This window comes from Antrostomus carolinensis, unplaced genomic scaffold (genome assembly GCF_000700745.2).
Source record: "Antrostomus carolinensis isolate BGI_N321 unplaced genomic scaffold, ASM70074v2 scaffold16599, whole genome shotgun sequence".
NCBI classification, from domain to species: Eukaryota; Metazoa; Chordata; class Aves; order Caprimulgiformes; family Caprimulgidae; genus Antrostomus; species Antrostomus carolinensis.
This window is the reverse complement of record NW_010338024.1, coordinates 39966-60803: the sequence shown is the minus strand read 5'-3', so window position 1 is coordinate 60803 and position 20838 is coordinate 39966. Positions and strand designations below refer to the sequence as shown.

At 34.4% G+C, this 20838-nt stretch overlaps 1 protein-coding gene across 1 annotated transcript in view; it reads right to left on the bottom strand.

Moving 5' to 3' along the window:
• Positions 1 to 20838, bottom strand: part of CEP128 (centrosomal protein 128) — a 76992-nt gene that overhangs the window by 22896 nt on the left and 33258 nt on the right. Inside the window, exons 8-9 of the mRNA XM_010175374.2 lie at positions 7585 to 7634; positions 3047 to 3070 (exon numbers count right to left, since the gene is read on the bottom strand). Coding sequence (XP_010173676.2) covers positions 3047 to 3070; positions 7585 to 7634 — 74 coding nt within the window. The remainder of the gene's footprint in view (positions 1 to 3046; positions 3071 to 7584; positions 7635 to 20838) is intronic.

Sequence of the window (20838 nt, the reverse complement as noted above, 5' to 3'; positions counted from 1 at the left end):
GTGTAGGAGTTTGAGCTTCTGATGCAAACAGACTGCTGAGAGGAGAAGGAGCTGAGAGGGCTCAGAGATGATGCAAGGGACCCCCCCTAGTTCACTGCAACTCACGAAGTTCACTGACTTAGATTAAGCTACCTCTGGAAGGTTTATTCACTCAAAGCTCTGAAAAGAATCTGGCAGGTTCCTGTCACATTCCTTTCCCATTTTTTTTTTTTCCCCCAAGTTGCCAAGTTCACATCACACGGCTACTACAACAACTTTACTGGCAAGGGCAGGAGGTAGAAATGCGTATATTGCAGAGAAAGGGAGGAGAGTGGGCTGACAAATATACCTCTCAAAATATGTACACGAACACAGTTTTCAGCTCATTGTGTAGAACAAATAGTTTGTTTAGGTTAAAATCTTAATCTAAAGATTAAAAAAAATGCATTTACTGTTTGATGTACATGCGTTTTGCTTAAGAAGGTATGTGCAGGGTAGAAACAATTTTAAAAGTGGCTATAAGAGGCTTCACACTTTTGGTAAATCTCGGACAGTTCTACACTAAACTTCATCTATTCCTTTGCAGAGCAATTTCTTCCCAGCATTAGGCAGAATATGAATGCTGTGGAAGCAAATGTAGACCAGATTCCTAACCCAGGCATCCCCTGGTCTCACAGTTTAAAAACATCTCTGGAGGGCTGATACTTTCCTGCGCATTTTGTATAGCTTGTGTATGTGCATGTTCTGGCTTTTCCCTCTCTTGCCCCTTTTTGTATCTTGCATTTCATGAATCTCATGAACTACCAACCATTCTGTCAAAATTCTTGTAAGAAACTCCTTTTTCTATACAAGCTAAACACTTTTTTTCCTCTAAGGATTCTGTTTGAATTTGAATTTAATCTTATGTCTCTATTCCATTTCCATTCTCTATAACCTGAATCAAATAATAAAATATGTAACCGATTGTACTTTTTTGATGTCACACTCTGAGCACTCAATAGATAAGAATATTATAAAAATATATGAGTACCATAACTATTATATACTCATTGTTCTAAATGCTGCATGGATATACAGCTATGTAGACATACACACTACAAATGTACAGATACTTCAGGATCCCTTAAACAGCAAGCCTTATTCGTTCTTTCACTCAAGGCTTTCTATCATAGCTCATCCTGACATATTCAGAATGCATAAATATTAAAATCAGTGAAAGGGAAAAGGAGAGAGAACCCTATAACCCTCAGAACTGAAACAGAGATATAAAGGTTAAAATAACTTCTTATTTTAAAGTACTCACTATCAGCTATCTAACATCTGACTTTTGAGTATACTTAGCAATACCTACAGCTGGAGCTCCCACTGAATTTAGCTATTACTAAAACTTTGCATTTCTGAAATTAAGGCCTCTTAAATCACAAAGTCAGTTACCCAGAAAGTGAAGAACACAAAGTAAGTAACAGCCTCTGAAAAATTTAGTTTAAACGATTTTCCTGACTTCATAGAGAAACTTTATGACAAAAGTAAAATTAGCACCTTGGGAGCATTCGACAGGCTTAGTGATGACCACTTTTCTTGCCTGCAATCTCAGGGCTTAATATTACACATCTTCCAGTGTCAGCAATAACAAAACAGTGATTGATTGAAAGCTCTAGGATTTAGTACCACAAATTTGCATTCAGGTGTTACCTTCCACCTTGCGTTTAAAAAGAAAATTATATTTTACTGATAATCATCATCCTCTTCTTCTAGCTGAACAATAACTTACAAATCTTCTTTCTTAAAATAGAAGAGTTTAGAAGTATAAGAAGTAGAAAGGCTTCAGAAAAAATAGAAACAAACATTGTCACAAAACACAGATTGAATTTACATGATCTTGTGCTATTTACAATTACTCTCTGCCTGTGTCAAAACGGCTTTTGGGAGCAGAAAGGACAAAGCGTTTGCAGGCAGTTTAACTTGTGGTTCATGAGAAATGGATGGCAGCGGATACAGACCTGACTGGTTGTCATGTAAGCAAACTATGAATAAGAGATGCTCCTGAAGAGGACTAATATCCTGGCAACATGCACAGAGCACTATGCGAAGTGCCAGGACACTGAATTTGAGCATTAGCTCTCTGCTCCCACAAGGCAGGAGTTCCAACACAGCACTGACTCACAAAGGGCTTTTTATGTATGAATGTAAGGGGGTTTTTTAACATACTGAATATATTTTAAATATATTTTTGAAATCAGAAATGCACAAACAATCAGAAAGAGTGAAATAATAATATACACAAGCAAATTTAAAATGTTTATATTTGCAGCCCTGATATTGTCTCAGCACTGGTTTCTTTAGATTAAGTTTTCTGGATTTCCAGTGAAAAGAAATGACGAGCCTGAAACATAGTATTGTGTGATGTCTCATTGGACATTCCTATATAAGAGGAAAGAAGCACGGTTCAGAAATGCTCGGGCAAGCTGAGACTCATCTCAGCTATTCCACCTGATAGATTTACTAGTCTAGGACTATCTGTATAATCCATTTGCATTCATAGCATGTACGTACATGAAGGTTCTTGTCCTTCCAACGTAATATCTTATAAAATGATATTAATTAATCATTAAAATGGTATTCATGCTTTTAGTTGCAGTGTTGATGTGGGCAGATGAACTGTCTCTGCACCTCCCAGCGTAAACATGTAAAAAGCACACATAACAGTCACTGAAATGATCAGATCTATTGCATGGGCCTCGACCATTAGAAGTGTCAGCAGTAGAAAAACAGCATCCTTTGTCTGGCTCAAATCTACATTTCACTTCTCTGGGATGAGATGAGGATTGAACTGTACAGAAAACCCCCAACATTACACTGTATTTCATATAACCAGTGCTCAATACTGTAAACAGAAAGGTGCAGTGTAAATTTATCACATCTTCTCTTAAAAGTAAAACAACAGTTCAAAATGCAGAACTGCAACCTTTTCTTTTTTAAATACATAAACCCAATATTTTTCACAATTTAGAAAAATTAATCAGCAATGTCATTGTGATTGGTTTGGAAATTAATTTAAGAAACTTACCACTTCTAAGGCCATAATACGTTCCTAAAAATAAAGTAAAAGATGTCATTAGAAAGTAAAGAGTATAAAACAATGTAAGTGGAACAATGATGAAAAGGATTCCTTTTGTTTTTTTGCTAGTCATACGTATGGTATTTTGTAAAAAAGTCACTGAATAGGAACTGCCGTACTTAACTGAACCTCTGATCCATTTATCATACCATCTCACTTAGAAATTTCTTCCAAAGAAAAGAAAGTCCCCAGAAAGAAGGTAAAAAAAAAATTGAAAAAAATTACTCCATAATATTTTTTTTCTCAAATAGTACTATTAGATTTTCAATATTGTTGATTTTACGCTTATGTATCCCAAGGTTTGATTTCTTTTTTTGATCATCTGTGACTGTAAATCTAGCATGTTTTGGAGTTCATGCCACATTAGCATTTGGTTTAATTTTCTTTTAGACATTTCCTTAGAAAACTAAAAAGTAAATTCCATATCATTATTCTGTTATCCAGAAATAGCTCTAAAGAATGTTTTATTAATAAGATGACGTTAGTCAAAGTCTAATGTCAGATAAAAATAAAATGCAAATAAAATAAGCTTATGTCAATTCTATTCCAGCACAAAGTATAGAGAACCCAGAATTTATTAGTTTACTGAATATATTTCTGTTTCCATTTAAAAGTATCTTTAAGAAAAATATTAAGCTAGTAAAATCAAGATCGTGTACTTTGGCACTATGTCCTGACTAGCTATGGTATATGATACTTTAAGTCATCTGAGAAAATACACATTCAAGTGTTCAGGTGAGCCTACATTTAGAGTATCTGCCCATCAAGACATTACAGGAACTCTTATCTTGTTCAAATGTTACCTTTTTGAAAGTATGGGAGAGGACTTTTTTTTTTCCCCTTTCTGGGTGGATTAGGCTAAGAATCCTTATACTTCTTCCTGTTCTATCCCTCCCTAACAGGTAAAAAATATTAATAATCTGGATTTATTCCTGCAGCATCCAAAGACAGATAAGACTGAAATGACTTCACTATTTTGGAAGCAACAGCCGCAACAAAAATTTCCTAGACCAATGGAAGAATCTGAGAGTCAGAAACAGTTCTTGACATTTGTAGGAATGTGAAAGTATTCTTCTTTGTTTTAAGAGGGCTCTTCTAGAGTTATTAGTGTCTTAAAAACCTTTAAAATAATGGTTACATTTACTAACTGAACAGGTGTACTTATATGCGTAAAATCAGTATTTACATATTATGTTTACATATTTGTGTAAAAACAGTGTCCATTGGATTACTAAATGGCTAATTTTTATTTGTAAAATGTTTTGAAGAAAAAACGCAGTACACCCTAGTGAAATGTTTAAAGCTCATGGACTGAATAATTTTGAGGTGCAAATGATGCTAGTTTTCACCAGTTGCTTATAATAGTTGCACCTTTGATTATAATTCTAAACCACAGGCAGAAAGTGAGATAATATACTGTAGGAAAAATAACTGCATCAAGTGAGGCTGAAAAAAAAAATAAAATAGTGTCTGGAAAAGATTAATTGGTTTTGAAGATGTACAAAAAAACCAAGCAAGACTGTTTAGGAAAGTATGTAAAAGGAAATATCTAAAGGGAACACAGGAATGCACACACAAACAAGTCTGATGGAAATCTAGTACACTATCAAAATATAACTGTTAAAAAAAAAAAAAAGATAACATCTTGCCAGTAATGGATGCCACTAAGCTGGCTGATGTTGGAACTGCATACACAGTGGTTTGAAACTTTCTGTGCATAAACTGATGATAAATAATATAATAAACGTACAGAGAGACAAAAATGCACTCCTCATCACTTTTGGTTACATGACTCTTTCAAAGTAGTGGATTTTATTAAAAAATAAACAAAAATAGACTTTTTTTTTTTAAACAAAATAGAGGATGATCTTATCCCTAAGAGCTGGGAATCAAAAAACTCAGATAGGTCTCAGATTTCCTATGGATTCATTTCACCTATGTTTTAGTTTCTTATAAGTAAAACTTGGATAATATGAGGTTCTAGAATACTTTGACTTGTCTATAAAGAAATGTTTGCTCAGTGCCCATCACAATGCATGGTAGTAGGGGATTCCAATTACAATGTTGCATAAGCAAAAGTTTAATGAATTTCACTGATTTTTTTTCTCAGAAAAGGTAGCATATTAAATACCAAAATCTTTATTCTTCTTGGAAGCAAGTCTGAGATACAGACTGAGTATTTCAGTACATCAGAATAAATATAACAAAAAGTATTATGTGTATTATATTTATTTTCAGATGCTTGCTGCTCCACAAAATTGCGTTGTCTCCCCCCAAAAAATGAGCAAACTAAAAGTATAATAAAACATACATCCTGAGCTCTTGGGAAAATTCTTGTTAATTGATGCAGAGACATAGCAAAGAACCTCATGGTATCCTCTGTCATCATTTGCCCACAGCAATACATTGACTTATGACAGATTTCCTCATGTCCCTAGCTTTTCTAAGACTATGGTAAGCGTTCACAGCTCAAGTAACAAGAAATAACTCCTTCACTCACGATAACCTGACTGCTTTCAATTGTCTGTCCATAGTCTAAAATGTACAATCTTTCTGCCCGCCTGTTTCCTGAACATGCTTTACACATATGGTCTGTTTAGACTGCGAACAAAATGCATCAAGGATTGACTTACTACATATAATTCTCTGTATATATAAGATATTTATCAAAACAGGATCCTGGGAATTGCAGATAAAAAAATTAACAACAATTAATCGGATTCAGTCATAACAACATGAGTTGTTTTTTACAACTGTTTGCTAACTAAGTTGTACATATTCAGCCACCACAAGTTTAGAATACAATACTATAAGAACAGAGGATCCCAGACTGGCAACATTTTGAAACATATTTGACTAAACTGGACATAATACTATCTAGAAAAAGAATAGATGTTTTTGCTGAATACTTTGCCTGTGAAAGCATGGGCATCTGAAGGAGTAAAAAAGTGCTATCAAGCATTTGAATACAAAAATAGCAGTCAGAGCAGTACAATTCACACACTTAACCAGAACTGCCAGTTAGGGAAGGGCTTCAAGTAATTTGATCAGGAACTTGACAGACTGTCAAAAATACAGGCAAGCACATATATGCGCACAAGACACTATTACAACACAACTTTCTGCAGTATAAAATTACTCCTCATTCAATCAGAAGTAACATCATTAGAACAATTTGTCAACTATAGAGCTTCACATGGAAGCAGATGCAGAATTGCTTCACATGAAAGGAGATCTTTTTACATCGATGTAACTAGATATGCACCTGTGTAAACTGCTTGCGCAGACAAGCTCTCAGCCTTGTTGAACTTGAGCTGCCAGAAAGCTAGGCCAAGATTTTTGTTTGAACAGGAAACAGCTGGATTGGTATGTTGTGTAACTTTTGGGTCTTGCAACTTGTCTCTTCTTACTGGATCAAACTGTTTCTACACTAACTCTTTCATACCTTTAGCCCTCAAAATGCCTTCTATTTATCATAAGAGAAGAGAAGGCTTACCTTCAATTAAACTCCTATGATCAAAACTTTGTGTCAACAGATAATTTCATTTTCCTTAACAGACTTATCTTCATTCCCTCATAAATGTCCTGCTTCCAGTACATTTACAGAATGCTGATTCATTGCTATACTCTTCATATTGTATCTAAACCTTTTATATTCATGCTGAGTATTGCTTGCTGTAATTTGTTATTAAAAATTTCTTTCTTTTCCTTCTGTATTCCGAATAATGTATACACTGCTCTCCCTAATAACCTCCTGAGCCTTACAATTTAGACATTCCAGTTTGGTTTTGCTTTCCTAGCCATTTTCATTTCAAAGGAATATGTTTTCTTTGACTGTAATGCTTAAATACTATTCCAAAGCTGAGCCTAGGGTAAATCTTACTTTCTAAGTGCAAATATAAAGTGCTTAGCACAAGCAGCTTTACTGCTAGATGCCATACAATGAAGATTTACTATATTATATCAAGTGCTAGCGTACATCAACTGGTCCCTTCTTCCTCAGGAAGGTGATTATAGACATTTAACATTTCAGAGATTAAAAATACTCACTTAAAATCTTTTACTTTCAGTTTTATCTGGACATACACAAGAAAGCAGCACAGCCCAGAAAATCAAACCAAACCAATGAAGTAGAATATAAAGCGTTTTTGCAGTTCTGAATGCCCCTATTCACATACAGTTTCAGTGAAGCCAGCAGTATAGCATAACAGAACAACTTCAGTATATAGTATTACTTAAAAGCAGCATTCTTTTCACTGATAGACTCATAGGAGAATGCTGACTACTTTAATCTACTGTAATGTGCAACTTAATTGGTGGGCAGAAACTCAGCAGTGAGTATTACTAGCTATCAGTTCTGCATTTGGCTGCATATATTTCCAAATCTGAATTTAAGATGCAGGGGAGTTCAGAAAATCATAATGTTGTAATACAATTTAGTAATTTTAAGGGTGAAAAAAGTTTAGCTAGTTAATTAAATAGTATACCTGGAGAGCGCCCATTTCTTCCTCTCTTCTGAGGGTCTTCTCTAGTAGCTCTGTAAAATGAAAAATGGAACTTGTAAATTCAACTTCCTGTCTCATGGTCTGACAGAAAACATACTGTGTAAAATGCAGTCAGTGAATTTTTTTTTTGTTTTACAGTTTTCACAACATCTCTTTTCAACTGATTAAACTAATTGACTAAATGTGTCAGTGATATGATTGCTTTCAAGTATGGGCTTTTCAGGTGACTAAAAAACAGCCACAAGATGACAGTTTGACTGGGGAAAAAAACCCCATTCAAATTCATAGAAAAACTTGCCTATGCTTAAATCAATCTTTTGGTGTATTTTTAGACTTGAATGAAAAAAAAAAATCAGATATTCACTCTGAAAATTGATTAAAACAGAAGTAGATCATCAAAGCTACCCAATTATACATGAAAAGTTACTCGAAGTTACTTTTTGAACAACCAATTAACATCCCTGATGACAATTTTGACTATTATCACAATAATCACCTTCTCTCGCTAAAAGGGAACAATTTTGACAACAGAAATAGCTAATTCAGTGTAACAAACGTATTAGAAAAGTTTCTTACAATCTTTTCACCATAAAATCCTAATATCTTGTATTCGTTTGTGTGACAATTATATACATTGGCATATACATGCACATATATAACATTTCATGTTAGAAATTAATTTCTGTTTGAGTTCTGTGGGATATGTCACATGATTTACTTTTCTATTTTATTTAATTCACATATTTTTATGATTAAAATTATGTCTTTGATCAACTGCACCATATTTAGAAACCTTAAAGTTTTCATGGAGAGTAGGGGGAAAAAAATGCTGCAGGTTTATTACTATTTTAACTATCAGTTCACTCATAAGTTTTGCATGAGTAAAGTATTGCTTTATCTAAGCCAGAGGTCAACTTTGAACCAAGATATACTCCAGTTTGCTAGCAATTAGGAGAGTTATGAAATTCTGAAATTGCCTTGACAACTCACAGGACTGAATTTTGACTGTTAATTCCCTCAGCATCCAAGTACAGAATAGCTAACTGAAAGTAGCTGTGTATACTTCCTTAAGAAATAACAATTACTGATCGTTTGGTTATTAAAGACTAGCTTCAAATGATTTACAATAGAAACTACTTAAAATATTCTACTCAGATGAATTTGCCTTCTTTCTTTTATTCCTCTAATCTTTAATTTTCTTTCTCCTTTCTCTTGTTATGAAGCCTCCTTGTGAGCACCCTAACCTGTTACCTCTTTCTCACAGTTCATTATCCATTTCTGACTGAAGGCAGATTATTTGAGATGTATTTCCAGGCACCAGATCTTTACAAGCAATGTAGATAACATACAAAATTTTAGTTATTTCTTTCACAAGCAAGATACATTGACTTGCTGTTTTTTCTTCCTAGCCTCTATGCAGTTTTTTCAAATCCTTTCTTAAAATTAATAAAAGGACTGTTTCTTCACTTTCTTTTGGCACATTCATGTTTTCTGGTTATTTTTTGGTATGCTTTCCAGTACAGTGACTCAATTGCCATAATCTAGCTAAATGTGCTGCCATCAACATTAGTTAGTGTGAGAATTTGGGTTTAGAAAGTGGCTGCCCTGTATGCTTTCTTTGGGTATATTCCAGTATTGTAATCAAGTTGGTAAAAATTTGTATTGCAATACTAGTTTTTAAAAAAAGTGAGGAGGGAAGAATAAGTCTATGAGAAGGGGATAGGAAATGCAAGATTCTTCCCCATGTTCCATCTGACCAAAAAAAAGATTCTTATAATTCACTTTGCTTTATTTTCATTCTAATGCAATACTTGAGATTCTGTTACACGGACTTGATTATTCTAAGTGAAAAGGATGTTATTACAAGGTTCTTTTCAATGGCCTTTTTAAAATGTACAGTAAATTGAGTTAATTTCTCCTAACAGTCTACAGATTTGAAAGTTTTGCATCTGAAATTAGGGATATCTAGAATCCATTTACTTTATTGTACCACTGTCTAAACTGGCTGTCCTGCAGGATGCTTCATAAAACAGTCTCCAGAAGGGCAAGTAAGTACTGAAGTGATGTTAATTAACTAACAATATACACCTACTTTACGGAGTTGCCTTCTATGACCCATATATTTAAGAATCAAGTTGTGCACTTAAAACAGTAATTTCATTTAGTACTCCATCTAAAATAATAGCATGTTTTCTCCAAAGCTAAAGCAAAAAAACATATTAAGCAATACTTATTAAAGAGCTATACAAAGACTCCCATAAAAATACAGCATTCTGTATCTTTCTTTCAAACATTGCTATTTATGACAGAATATCTTTGCTTACTCAATCTGAAAAATTCTGTTGATTTGTTTTATAATTTGTAAAACACTTTCCATATTTAAGTTCTTGTGTAAGTATTTTATATACATTCAGTGCCAGAAAATAATGTTATAATAAATTTAAATAGAGAATACATTGTTTCTATAATATAGCAAAGATGGTGGTCACTAGCCCTAGTGGAGGTTCCTTTCATTCATCCTGCGAACAGCCTCTGAGCTTCCGTAATTTTAACTTTATTTCCTAAAGGAAGTTGCACAGTGGCATGAGTTTCCACATTTGTGAACAATTCTGCTATAATCATCTTTCAAGGCCTAATGTAACCACAGGGTTCTTGGGTTTTTTTCAAAACTATATCATTAGTCTCATGGGGTGCAGAACACATCAGTTTAGAGATTGTCTAGAAGAACTGGCATTAATGAAAAAGCATTACAAAGGCGCCTTCAGGCATTGATGGTTCTTCCCAAAAGATGAATAATACGTGGAAAAAGACAAGAGGAATTACTTTTAGAAATAAAGATATCCATAAAGATATTTTCTTTTTCTATTTGTAGCTCAATATGAAGCTCACAATCCTATAATAAGCTAAAACTATAAAAAAAAAAAATCAAATACATTTCAATTTTTTAATACTGCTCAAAATCAACAGCAAGTTCAAGATCTTATCTGCAAAATTAGGGATCATACTTTTGTGTAGGCTTACAAAAATAATTTCTTTACAGTGGTTAAATTCCAAATCATCTAAGGTTTATATCTCACTGAGCTATACGTCAGTGAACACTAACTGAGTGTCCTTGCAGTTATACCACAGTGGCTTAGATTTATATCAAACTTTCAAGAAATATACAGGTTATTATTTAAAACTTTCCATAAGGATCATTATCTTTTGCAGTTTGCTTGACACTGAAACAACAGAGTACATTGCAAAATAGTGCAAATATTAACCTGGAGAGAAAGATTTTATATTCCACCATAACTCTCAGATAAGTGAGGAAAACAGGTACATAGTTATTCAGACAGACTTTTTTTCACACACACATACATATCCTCCAGTTGTAATTTTCACTGCTGGTGAAAAATATTAGAAAATAGATTTAGGAGCAGATAGTTATCGACTGGAATAAGTAAAATACAACAGTACTGTCTTTCTTAACCTAGCTGATCCATTAACGTGTCAATAACTAACTATAGAATAATAAAAAGCAGTTCAACTCCTTTACCTCTGTGCTGGAAGTAACAAAGCTGGGAAACAGGACATTAACTTTACATTACCTGGAGCAAGTAACTTCCTGAGAGTTTGAACTAAAAATCACAGATTTATTTCAGAAAGAACACTGAACAGCATTCATTCACTATTAAGTAGGAACTGGATTTTAAGCACTGTATGACTTCCCATTTTAAGAAACAGAAGATAGTGATAGACCACATTCTGCTTCACGTTCTCTGTGAAGATAGAAGTCACAGAGAAAAGTCAACAAATTGGATCAACACCAGATTTGTATGTTCACCAATAAGAATTTAAATTTAGTACCTGCAAATTCACAACTTGTTCTAGGCAAACCAGGATGCACAAATACAGAACTTTACCCAAAATCAGTTCCCATAGTCACAGATATCTAGTCATATAGTCAAAGACCCTAAAATGTGATTCAGATTACTCAGAAGTTCACATTTGCACTTCAGTTCAGTTCTGCATAGATAGTTAATATGCTGTAAACTATCCAAGATACCTGCAAGCTGCCAGCTCTCACCCCTCTGAAGAAGCTGCAGATCACACAGGAAACTATACAGCAACTCATATAGCAAAAGAAATACTGCTACTATGTGGCATTAAAACATGAAATCCAGGTTATTACCAAAAAAGGATGGTAGTTTGGAGAAAAGTGTCAACACATTTTTTTCATCATCAAGCCAAGAACAAGTCTTCTCCAGAACATAAGTCATGGCTTTCAATTATACATTAGTAAAACTTTTTTTTTTTTTTCCCCCAGATTTTTCAACCCTAGAAATTTAGGTTTTATGTTACACAAGCATATGACAAATTCTTGAGAAATCACTTAATTTGGCACCTTGGTCACTTTATCTTTAAATTTATTTTGATCAAAAATTGCAGTATATTTATTTCAAGTCTTTCCTATCATTCTCACCTTGCATACACATCCCATGGTTTTCAATCATTGTTTGGGTACGTTTCCCACAAAGCTGCTGAACAGATACCGCAGCATTCCTGTAGATGCACGAGGCAGCCAAGTAGGTTTCCATCAAGTCAGAAGGAATTTTCAAGCAGCTGAATAAACCAGTTTCTCTCAGCTAGAAATTACTTATCTTGCACACAACTACACATCAAAGATTAATCACATAGTATACCACTTGCAAGTTTTTCCCTTCACAAAATGAATCTGATACGAAGGCTCTATTTTGGGGAGTGAATTAAGCTGTTTCTAACTGAACCAGTTTAAGTAAAATGTTTCAGAATAGATGACTAGCAGAGACAGAACATCTGCAGTTCCATGCTGTAACTGTGTTAGTCTGATTCTGGTGAACGGCCTCAGAGTACCATGACAACAGTCACAGTCCAGAAACACTCAATACTAAGATGTTTCAACGAGGCTGGACCTTTGTACAGTCAGGGCAGACACCACAAATCACCCTAGCAGTAAAAAAAATGAGATGTAAAATAGCACCAGGGCTGACTTCAAACTATTTTAATTGAAACAGTACTTGCCATGCATGTAAGCCATTAAGGAAATTTCTACATAAACATGTTATCTCAAAAGACCTCTAGAGAAAGAGGTATTTCTTAGAATCTTAATTTCAGCCTATAAATTATGAGCATTTCAGAATGTGTTTATGTAATCTGAAGCAAGATTTAAAAGAATAAATAAATCTGTGAAGTCAAAGGTGATACTGTTTGACTTGAATACAACATACAGTATCTGTAAGATATAGAATATTTCTGTCCTGCTAGTTTCATCCCCACCACATACATAGGTTTAGTGAATGAAGATAAAGCATGGAGAAAGCTTTTTTTTTTTTTTTTAATCGCATTCAGATGGTTAATAGTTTTCATTTCACAGTTTTCATGACCAAAGTCAATGGTCCCTGTATATTTTTTTACTTGTAGCTTCTGTTAAACATAAAAAGTCTCAAGTGAAATTTTAATACCTATTAGAGCTTTCTCATCCATTAGCAAACTGTTATATTAACAGGAGCATATTCCACTATCTTTAAAGATCATAAATCAGTTACCACTATTGCAATCAATGCAGTGCTCATCACCACCACAGCTGTTTATCTGTATCTGAAGAGTTTTCTCATCCACATGTAAAAAGGTCTCCAAACTCAAAGGAATACCGTGAAAAAAAAGGAATTCCTTTTTGCTATATTCTTTACCTTTATAAATTCTAGCAATTTATTAGCTACTGTAGTCTTTAGTAAATAGCATAGTCAATATTTCAGAATAATATACTTTACACAAAACTTTGAAGTTTTTTTAATGAATTAATTCTTTTGATATCTTTCAGGTATACACTTTTTGCTGTGAAACTTCAAAGCAGGTTCTTAAACCTACAGCGGTGTGTTTGTTTGTGTTAACATGAAGCAGCATCCACAACCATAACAGAAAAGAGAAAAAAAAGGCATCTGAAGTTAAGACAGAAGGAAACTTCACTGTTCAGTTTCCCTAAGAAATTCATCACTGTGCAGGAAACAATATACTGTGTTTTCTTTATATTCCCTGAGGCTTAGGCAGGTTGGATATTTTTTAGTGCAAGTTTTAAATGTTCATATCTCCAGTGCTGGCCTGGTCTATATTGCCTATATTTGCAAAGAAGCTAATTGCCTTTGGGAAAAGAAAACTGTAACATATAGAAGGGAAATGTAATTATTTGGGGGGTGTGAGGGACAACAGCGAAGTACAGCTTAAGATTCTCAGGTTATCTTCTATTCAAGTCATACTCATGCTCATGACTTTTAGGAGACTTTTAGGAATTAGTGATATCTTATTGAGTTAGGCCTAAAATCATGCAGCCTATGTCCCACTTCAGACAGTAAGCATGAGTGGATATTAAGATAGGAGGATAAAAATAAAAAAGTAATGTTATTTACTCTAATGGCAGCTTCCAACAATGAGCAGCTGAGAGAAATCCTATGAATAAGGACTGCATCTAGACCATCCATGATCCACCTGACCTCCATGAACTTGACTATTTCTTCATTGAACTTATTTGTTGTTTTGGATGCCAGAACATTTTCCAACAATGAGTTTCTATAATTGAAATATGTACTGTGTAAAAAAATCCAAAACTGCTTCCTTTTGTTTTAAACATGATGTCTGGACTGTCAAAGTCTTCTTTACATGTATAAATCTTGCCTCTAATTTACTTCCTTCAATAATTCTTACTTATAATGGTTTCACACCATTATTTATCTTTAGTATTTCCTTTTCACTTAGGTTCATATTTGATGTAGATACTCAAAAGGGCACTATCTCCTACACTTCATTTAGAAAACCTCTTCCAATTTTTAATTTGTTCCAAGAAGCTGTTCTCAATTCTCCTCATTGGTTCTATTAACTCTCTGTACCTACCATTGCCTGAACTATTACAGTGTCTGCCTTACGCTGAATTCAGAAGTACAAGAGTGGATACATGTATATTTCACATACACAGTTTAAGTATACAACTTACTAAGCCGAGTTGCTATAACCCCTTGTACAGTCCAAATATGCTCACATTGGAATAGTTTGTCTGAATGAGATTAAATATACTCAGAAAACTATACTACAAGAGTACCAAACAAAAATTTATAGGTTGTGATGTGTTGCTTATGCATTTTTTAAAAAGGCCTTTATATTTTTTTTTTTTATTTTTTTTTCCTAATGCTTATACAAGACTTCTTAGTTCTATTCCTGGCTCTGCCACTTGTCTTAGTATCTTCCTGGGAAATTTGCTGTGCTTCATTTAAAAATGGCTAAAGAAAATATTCCCCTATCTTCACAGAGCTGATGTGAGGCTTAAAGTGCACTGAAATTGATGCAAAAGATACTCTTCTGAATGCAAAAGGTGATAACAGCACAAAATTTCACTGTCCTAGCAATTGCCTAACTTATCAGCTGTGAGAGAGATGTTAAATAATGTTATACCATTTTTATTTTGGCCCATATTTATTCTCCATTGAAAGCTACTGTAGGAGGAGTACAGGGAAGGGTTGTGAATAGATACATAGTTAACATATTTTGAAGAACAGCTATAAATAATCAATCCGTTGTTTTCCTTGGAATGAACCTTGTGTACCAGCAGACATTCTGTAGAGGATTCCAAACAGCTCCTGAGGGACCTCGGAATTTCTAATTAAATAATGACTGAAGAACAAATCCCCAAAGGAAGCTTAACTTCTCAGATGTTTTAGTAACTTCTAGTAAGTTTCAGTAAGAAACACTTAGTGACACAGACATATCAGAAGGCTAACCCTGACATGATAAAATAAAAATGTTGTCTTATTCTGAACCAAAAATTGTTACATTACGAAAATGTGATCAATGCACTAGAATAATGGTCTTCTAGCTCAGTGAGGTTGCACTCCCAAAGGTATGTATATTTATTATAAGTGCATTTATTAGCAATACACATACATACATTAGGAGTTCATGCTCAAAAATTTTTTACTGATGGAACATGCAAACAAAAAAGTTTGGAGACTACGGCTCTATATTAAGAACCACAAAACAATCTCACTTCTGAAGTGAGCTGACTACATTCAGAATTTGAGTTTTTTCAATACAGGCATTCAATTTTCCTAAATCTGAAATGTTTTCTTGGCCTCTGCTACTCAAAAATTCTTTCTCCTTTTATGTCAAGCTGCATATACCATGACATGTGAATCAAGAGAAAAATAAACAAAGTTCAAGTAAAAGCAAGATCTAGCAAGAAAGATGCCTGTAAGAAGAGAAACAGGGTGGGAAGAATGAGGAAGAGGAGAAAAGGCTAGAGTAATTTCCAGTAGAGGGACAGAACAAGTATGTGTGGAACATTATTCAAAGAGAGGCTCTCCTAGGAGCAGTGGTGCATATCTTGAGACCGTACTGTGGCTCTTGAGTCATTTGTAATGCATACTAATTAATCTTTATGAGTGCCAAACACATCTTTGTATCTGGAAGAAGAACAGTTCACATGACAATGCAAATCTTTACAGAGATTTATCATCTAGAGCTATGGATGCCTTCTTTAAACAGCTACCACTATTACAAATTCAGAGGTAGTATCCCAGGTATTGTTTGTTCTCTGAAGTAACATCCAAATAAGCAAGCTGAATTCCAGTCCGAATAGAATCAAAGGTCTCCTCTAGAATCTAGCGAGACAGTATGTCAAAATCAAGACAGCTGGGACAGCAACATCTAGCCATTCACTTACAGAAGCACTGACAAACTGGCGAGCCACTACTGCAGAGCTATTGAAAACCTTCTGTTTGCAAAACATTATTTGCTCAACTCTTCCCCTAGAGAGATGTAAAAGCATATAAAGTCAGACTACCTGTGTTTCAGTTTTTGGGATCCTCACTAATTAATCAACTCATCTTGACCCTAAGCATCCACCTCTCCTTGTCAGGAAGTATTAAATCTCCTATGTGAGAGAGTATCCTTGCACTATAGAATTCAATCTGCTTCATCTACTGCAGCTACACCACAGCTTTTCCTATTTGAAGCCTTTACTAAACCATGATTCTACTGACAGAGAAAACCACTATGGGCTAAAGTTATCTTTATATCTCTATGTAATGATTTCTCAACATTTTATTTTAATATATATTTTACAATAAATTAAGAAATTAAACAGAAAGAAGAACATTCTTGGCTGAAAACAAGAACTACAGATGTCAAGAATAGTACAATGAAAAAAATCTAAACAAAAACATGGAAAATTGATCCAGTAAAGCAAAAGTTTATCTGAAAGGTATGGATTCTGCTATGAAAATTAAAATGTGACACATCAGATACCAAGAATGTAGCTGCCAAAATTTAATTTTTTTCAATTATTTTTAATTAATATCTTGGTTGGCTGTTCTGAAAACAGCTTGGAGTTTCGGGATGCTGTCATTTCCTGATTACAAATTAAATATCTACTTATTTAAAAATAAGTCAGTCATTGGTTGACTCATTGGTTGACTCTATTCTCAAATCAATTATTTAAACAATACAAAAAACCTCTAGTAATTGTGAGCCACTCCTATCTTGTAACATTTATGTCCTATGTAAAATTGTACCTGTCAACAGTTATCAGAGAAATCTTAATAAAGATGCCAGTCATTAAACAAACAAGAAAGCCTGAGCGTCAATATCACTTTTTTTTTTTCCATTTCACTTGCTCAAGTAAAGGACAAAAAATTGATAGAATATAACAGGAAAAACCAGCATTGTTACTGTCTATGCCCTCCCCTTATCAGAACATTGTCCTGTAACTGTACATCAACACAAAATGTAAACCTCAAACAATAACAACTGTGAAATTCTTCTATAACTGTGAAATTCTTCTAGTCATTGTAGGTTCTGGGCTATGTCTTCTGTTCACTTCTAATATTATGTCAATTTCAGTACCAGAGAAAGGAGCTCCAAACTTCACCTTGTTTATTATCAAAGATAAATATCCCAAAGAGAACTGGTTCACACACATACACTTGGTATTTGAAAAGAAACACATGATTTGGAGTGTGTTGCAATGCTTTTCTTTTGGCTACTATTTACTGAAGTACCTATCAAAACATAAAGACTCCAACTCTTCTTTTATCCTATCCTTAGACTGGCATGGCTTGACTACAGTCAGAGATGTCTTTCCAGTTATAACTATGCAGAGTTTCTTATGAGGAAAAATAAGATTAAAAATAAGATTAAAAATAAGATTAAAAATAAGATTAAAAATAAGATTAAAAATAAGATTAAAAATAAGATAATTGAAGAGATCACTGAGATCCATTGAATTTAGAAATTATTTTGACACTGAAGAAACTCAAAGAAAACATAAGACAATGAAAATGTTGATGTGAACGGGAAACAACCTGCTTCATTGGCTTTTTTGCAACCATCTACTCAGTTAGTTGCACTATGTGACAGAAATGCACATAAGTCATTGGCTCGAGCAACTGAACAAAAGGCCAAATAGAACACATTGTGCTAAAAGAGAGCCCTTAAACATGGTCTACCAGCTTTACTGTATAGGAGAATATGTATATTGGAACAGTAACCAGCAGTTACTGGTCATTTTGGGTTCTGTGGCTTTTTGAACTTTTTTTAAAGATAACATTTTTTGAGTCAAAATATATTTGCTTCATGTAAGCGTGATCTCATTATTTCTGTCCCCACTGTGACAGTTTAATTTAGCTGGCAGCCAAACAATACACAGCCGCTCGCAGCCTTCCCACCCACCCAGGGAATTAGGGAGAGAATTGGAGGGGTAAAGGTGAGGAGACTTGTAGGTTGAGATAAGAACAATTTAATAATTAGAGTAAAATAAAATTAAAATAATAAGAATTATAACAACTATATATATATATATCTATGAGTGATGCAGAGTACAATCACTCACCACCTGCTGATAACAATCCCAGAGGAGCAAAAAGGAACCCCGAAATCGAAATCACAATCCTGGAAAAGCGAGCCCAAGCGATTCCCAAGAGAATCCCTCCTTTTCCGGTCAGCCCCAGTTAATATACTAAACATGACATAATATGATATGGAATATCTTACTGGCACATCCAACTGTCAATTCTGGGTTTTACTAACTACTACACTTTTCTTCTCCACTCCCCCCTTCCAGTCCTCTCTTCTTGGAAACTGCCCGAGCACAGTGTCCTTGTAGTTATCAACATTGTTCTCATAACAATCCCCACTGAAACCAAAACACAGTGCTTTCTAACTACTAAGAAGAAAATTAATCCTATCCTAGCAAAAAACAGGACACACATATAGGTTTAAAAAGGATACTTCCATTGTTTCAAAACTGTGCTAGCTGAAGATGCTGTAAATTCAGTCAGTAAATAGTTGTTAGAAACCAAATTGATATAATCTCTAAAACAGTCTGAGAAGTAATTGCTTTTTCTTCTACAAACTTGAATGAATGTGAATTTGACAGTATGAGACAAGCAGAATCTCCGCTAGATGAAAAATATCAGTCAAGATAAACTACTGCACTTCAAAGAAATTCTGTATCTTATACTTGGGTTTGGTCCTGTCTTGAAGAGCATCAGTCACAATGATTTCAAGCTTCTCTTTGGGTAGGTATAGCCATTCTTTTTTGAATAGATTTAATCATAGTTTGTACAGAATTCTATTGTTTGTGTAAGGGTAAATATGATCTTTCATACACCACCTGAAGGTTCAGACCAGGGAATGTGAATAAACATAAGTTAAGTTTTGCCTTTCCATCAGCAACCCGCTGCTGACCTGTGAATCACTCAATTATAAGCAAGCACAGATACCATTTCCTTGCTGAATTACTGCCACTAAGTTTTTTGTGAAGATAATGCTCCTAAGGCCTCAAATACCAGTGTTTCAATAATTACTTGATTCTAGTATAAGACACAACTGTTATCATGTATATAGCTTTTGATTACTCATGCAGCAGTAACACTGCCAAGTAGTGCCAGAATGCAGGCAAAAATGTTCCTATTATAAGTAAATCTTGAGAATAGATATTTTTTTATTTTTTTTTAATCTAACCTACAATTCTAGGGAATAAACACTTCAAGAGGCTGAGAAGCCAGCAGAGTTTTACCCTAACAGTTATACTACAATGAAGTTCTTTACTTAAAGGAGATAGCTTTAAATAAGCTAATTTGGGTACTAATAACTGTGTAATTATTCCTACTTCGTGTCCCACAGAAGCTAGTGCAACCCCAGCCGAAATGGTGCCAGCACTAAGTGTTCCAGTTCCACCAGGTGCATTTGCTAAAAGGCATGGCTGTTTCTTAGCTTCCTGCCTCTTTTGTGGATTGCTCTTATTTACTTTGTCCTGGAAAAAATGTTGGACCTGGACCTTCACAAGGGTCAATTTAGTTCATCACAACGAGAACAGGGTATGCTGGCAAAAAGCAGAGACAGTCCTCTGTAACTAATAGTGGGTAAAATACAGTTATACAGGGGTCCAACCAGGAGCAGACACGAAACAAGGGAAGAAGCAAGTAGCACAGATAGGAGTGAGAAAAGTAGTAGCAAGAATTTAAGTCTTTTGTCTGCAGTGACATTAAATGGCTCCATTGAATAGGAAACTGCAGTCTGACCCACTAACTCATGATTACTTTGGATTTGTGCACCTGAGCTTACAGCTCACACCTCTGTCTGTAGCACAGATCTACCCAAGCTAAGTGACCAATGGCTTTTGCTCACATAGCTTTGATTAGAAATCCAATTAAATAACCTGGGGGTGGGAGGAGGGTGGAAGATCAGCATTATATAAAACAAAATATAGTAAGAAATGTTCTCAAAGTGAGGTCTTCAGAATAGTTCGACATTTTAAACAGAAAATACAGTTGAACATTCTGTTTTGCCACTGCATACAATATATAATTGTTACAACTATCTCCTGAATGAAGAAACATTTCCTTTCTGATGATGAATAAAATCCTCCAGGAGTACACAGAAAGAAATTGAAACTTAATTTGTTTTCATTCACCAAGTGCAAGCTTGAAAAGATAATTTGTCATTTCTTGTTTTAGAAAATTATGTTGATATGTTTATGGCATAGCAGCTACATAAAAATGATGGCATGGCATATATAAATGACAAAACAGGAAATTGAATGCCACTTTCTTCAGTGAGTTCTCTGTCTTAATATCCTAGGCTTTTCTTTTTTTGATGTTTATCATCCCAACCATATTTATGCATATCAGCAAATTTCCTTTTGGCTACATCTGAAAGGCAGCTGCATAT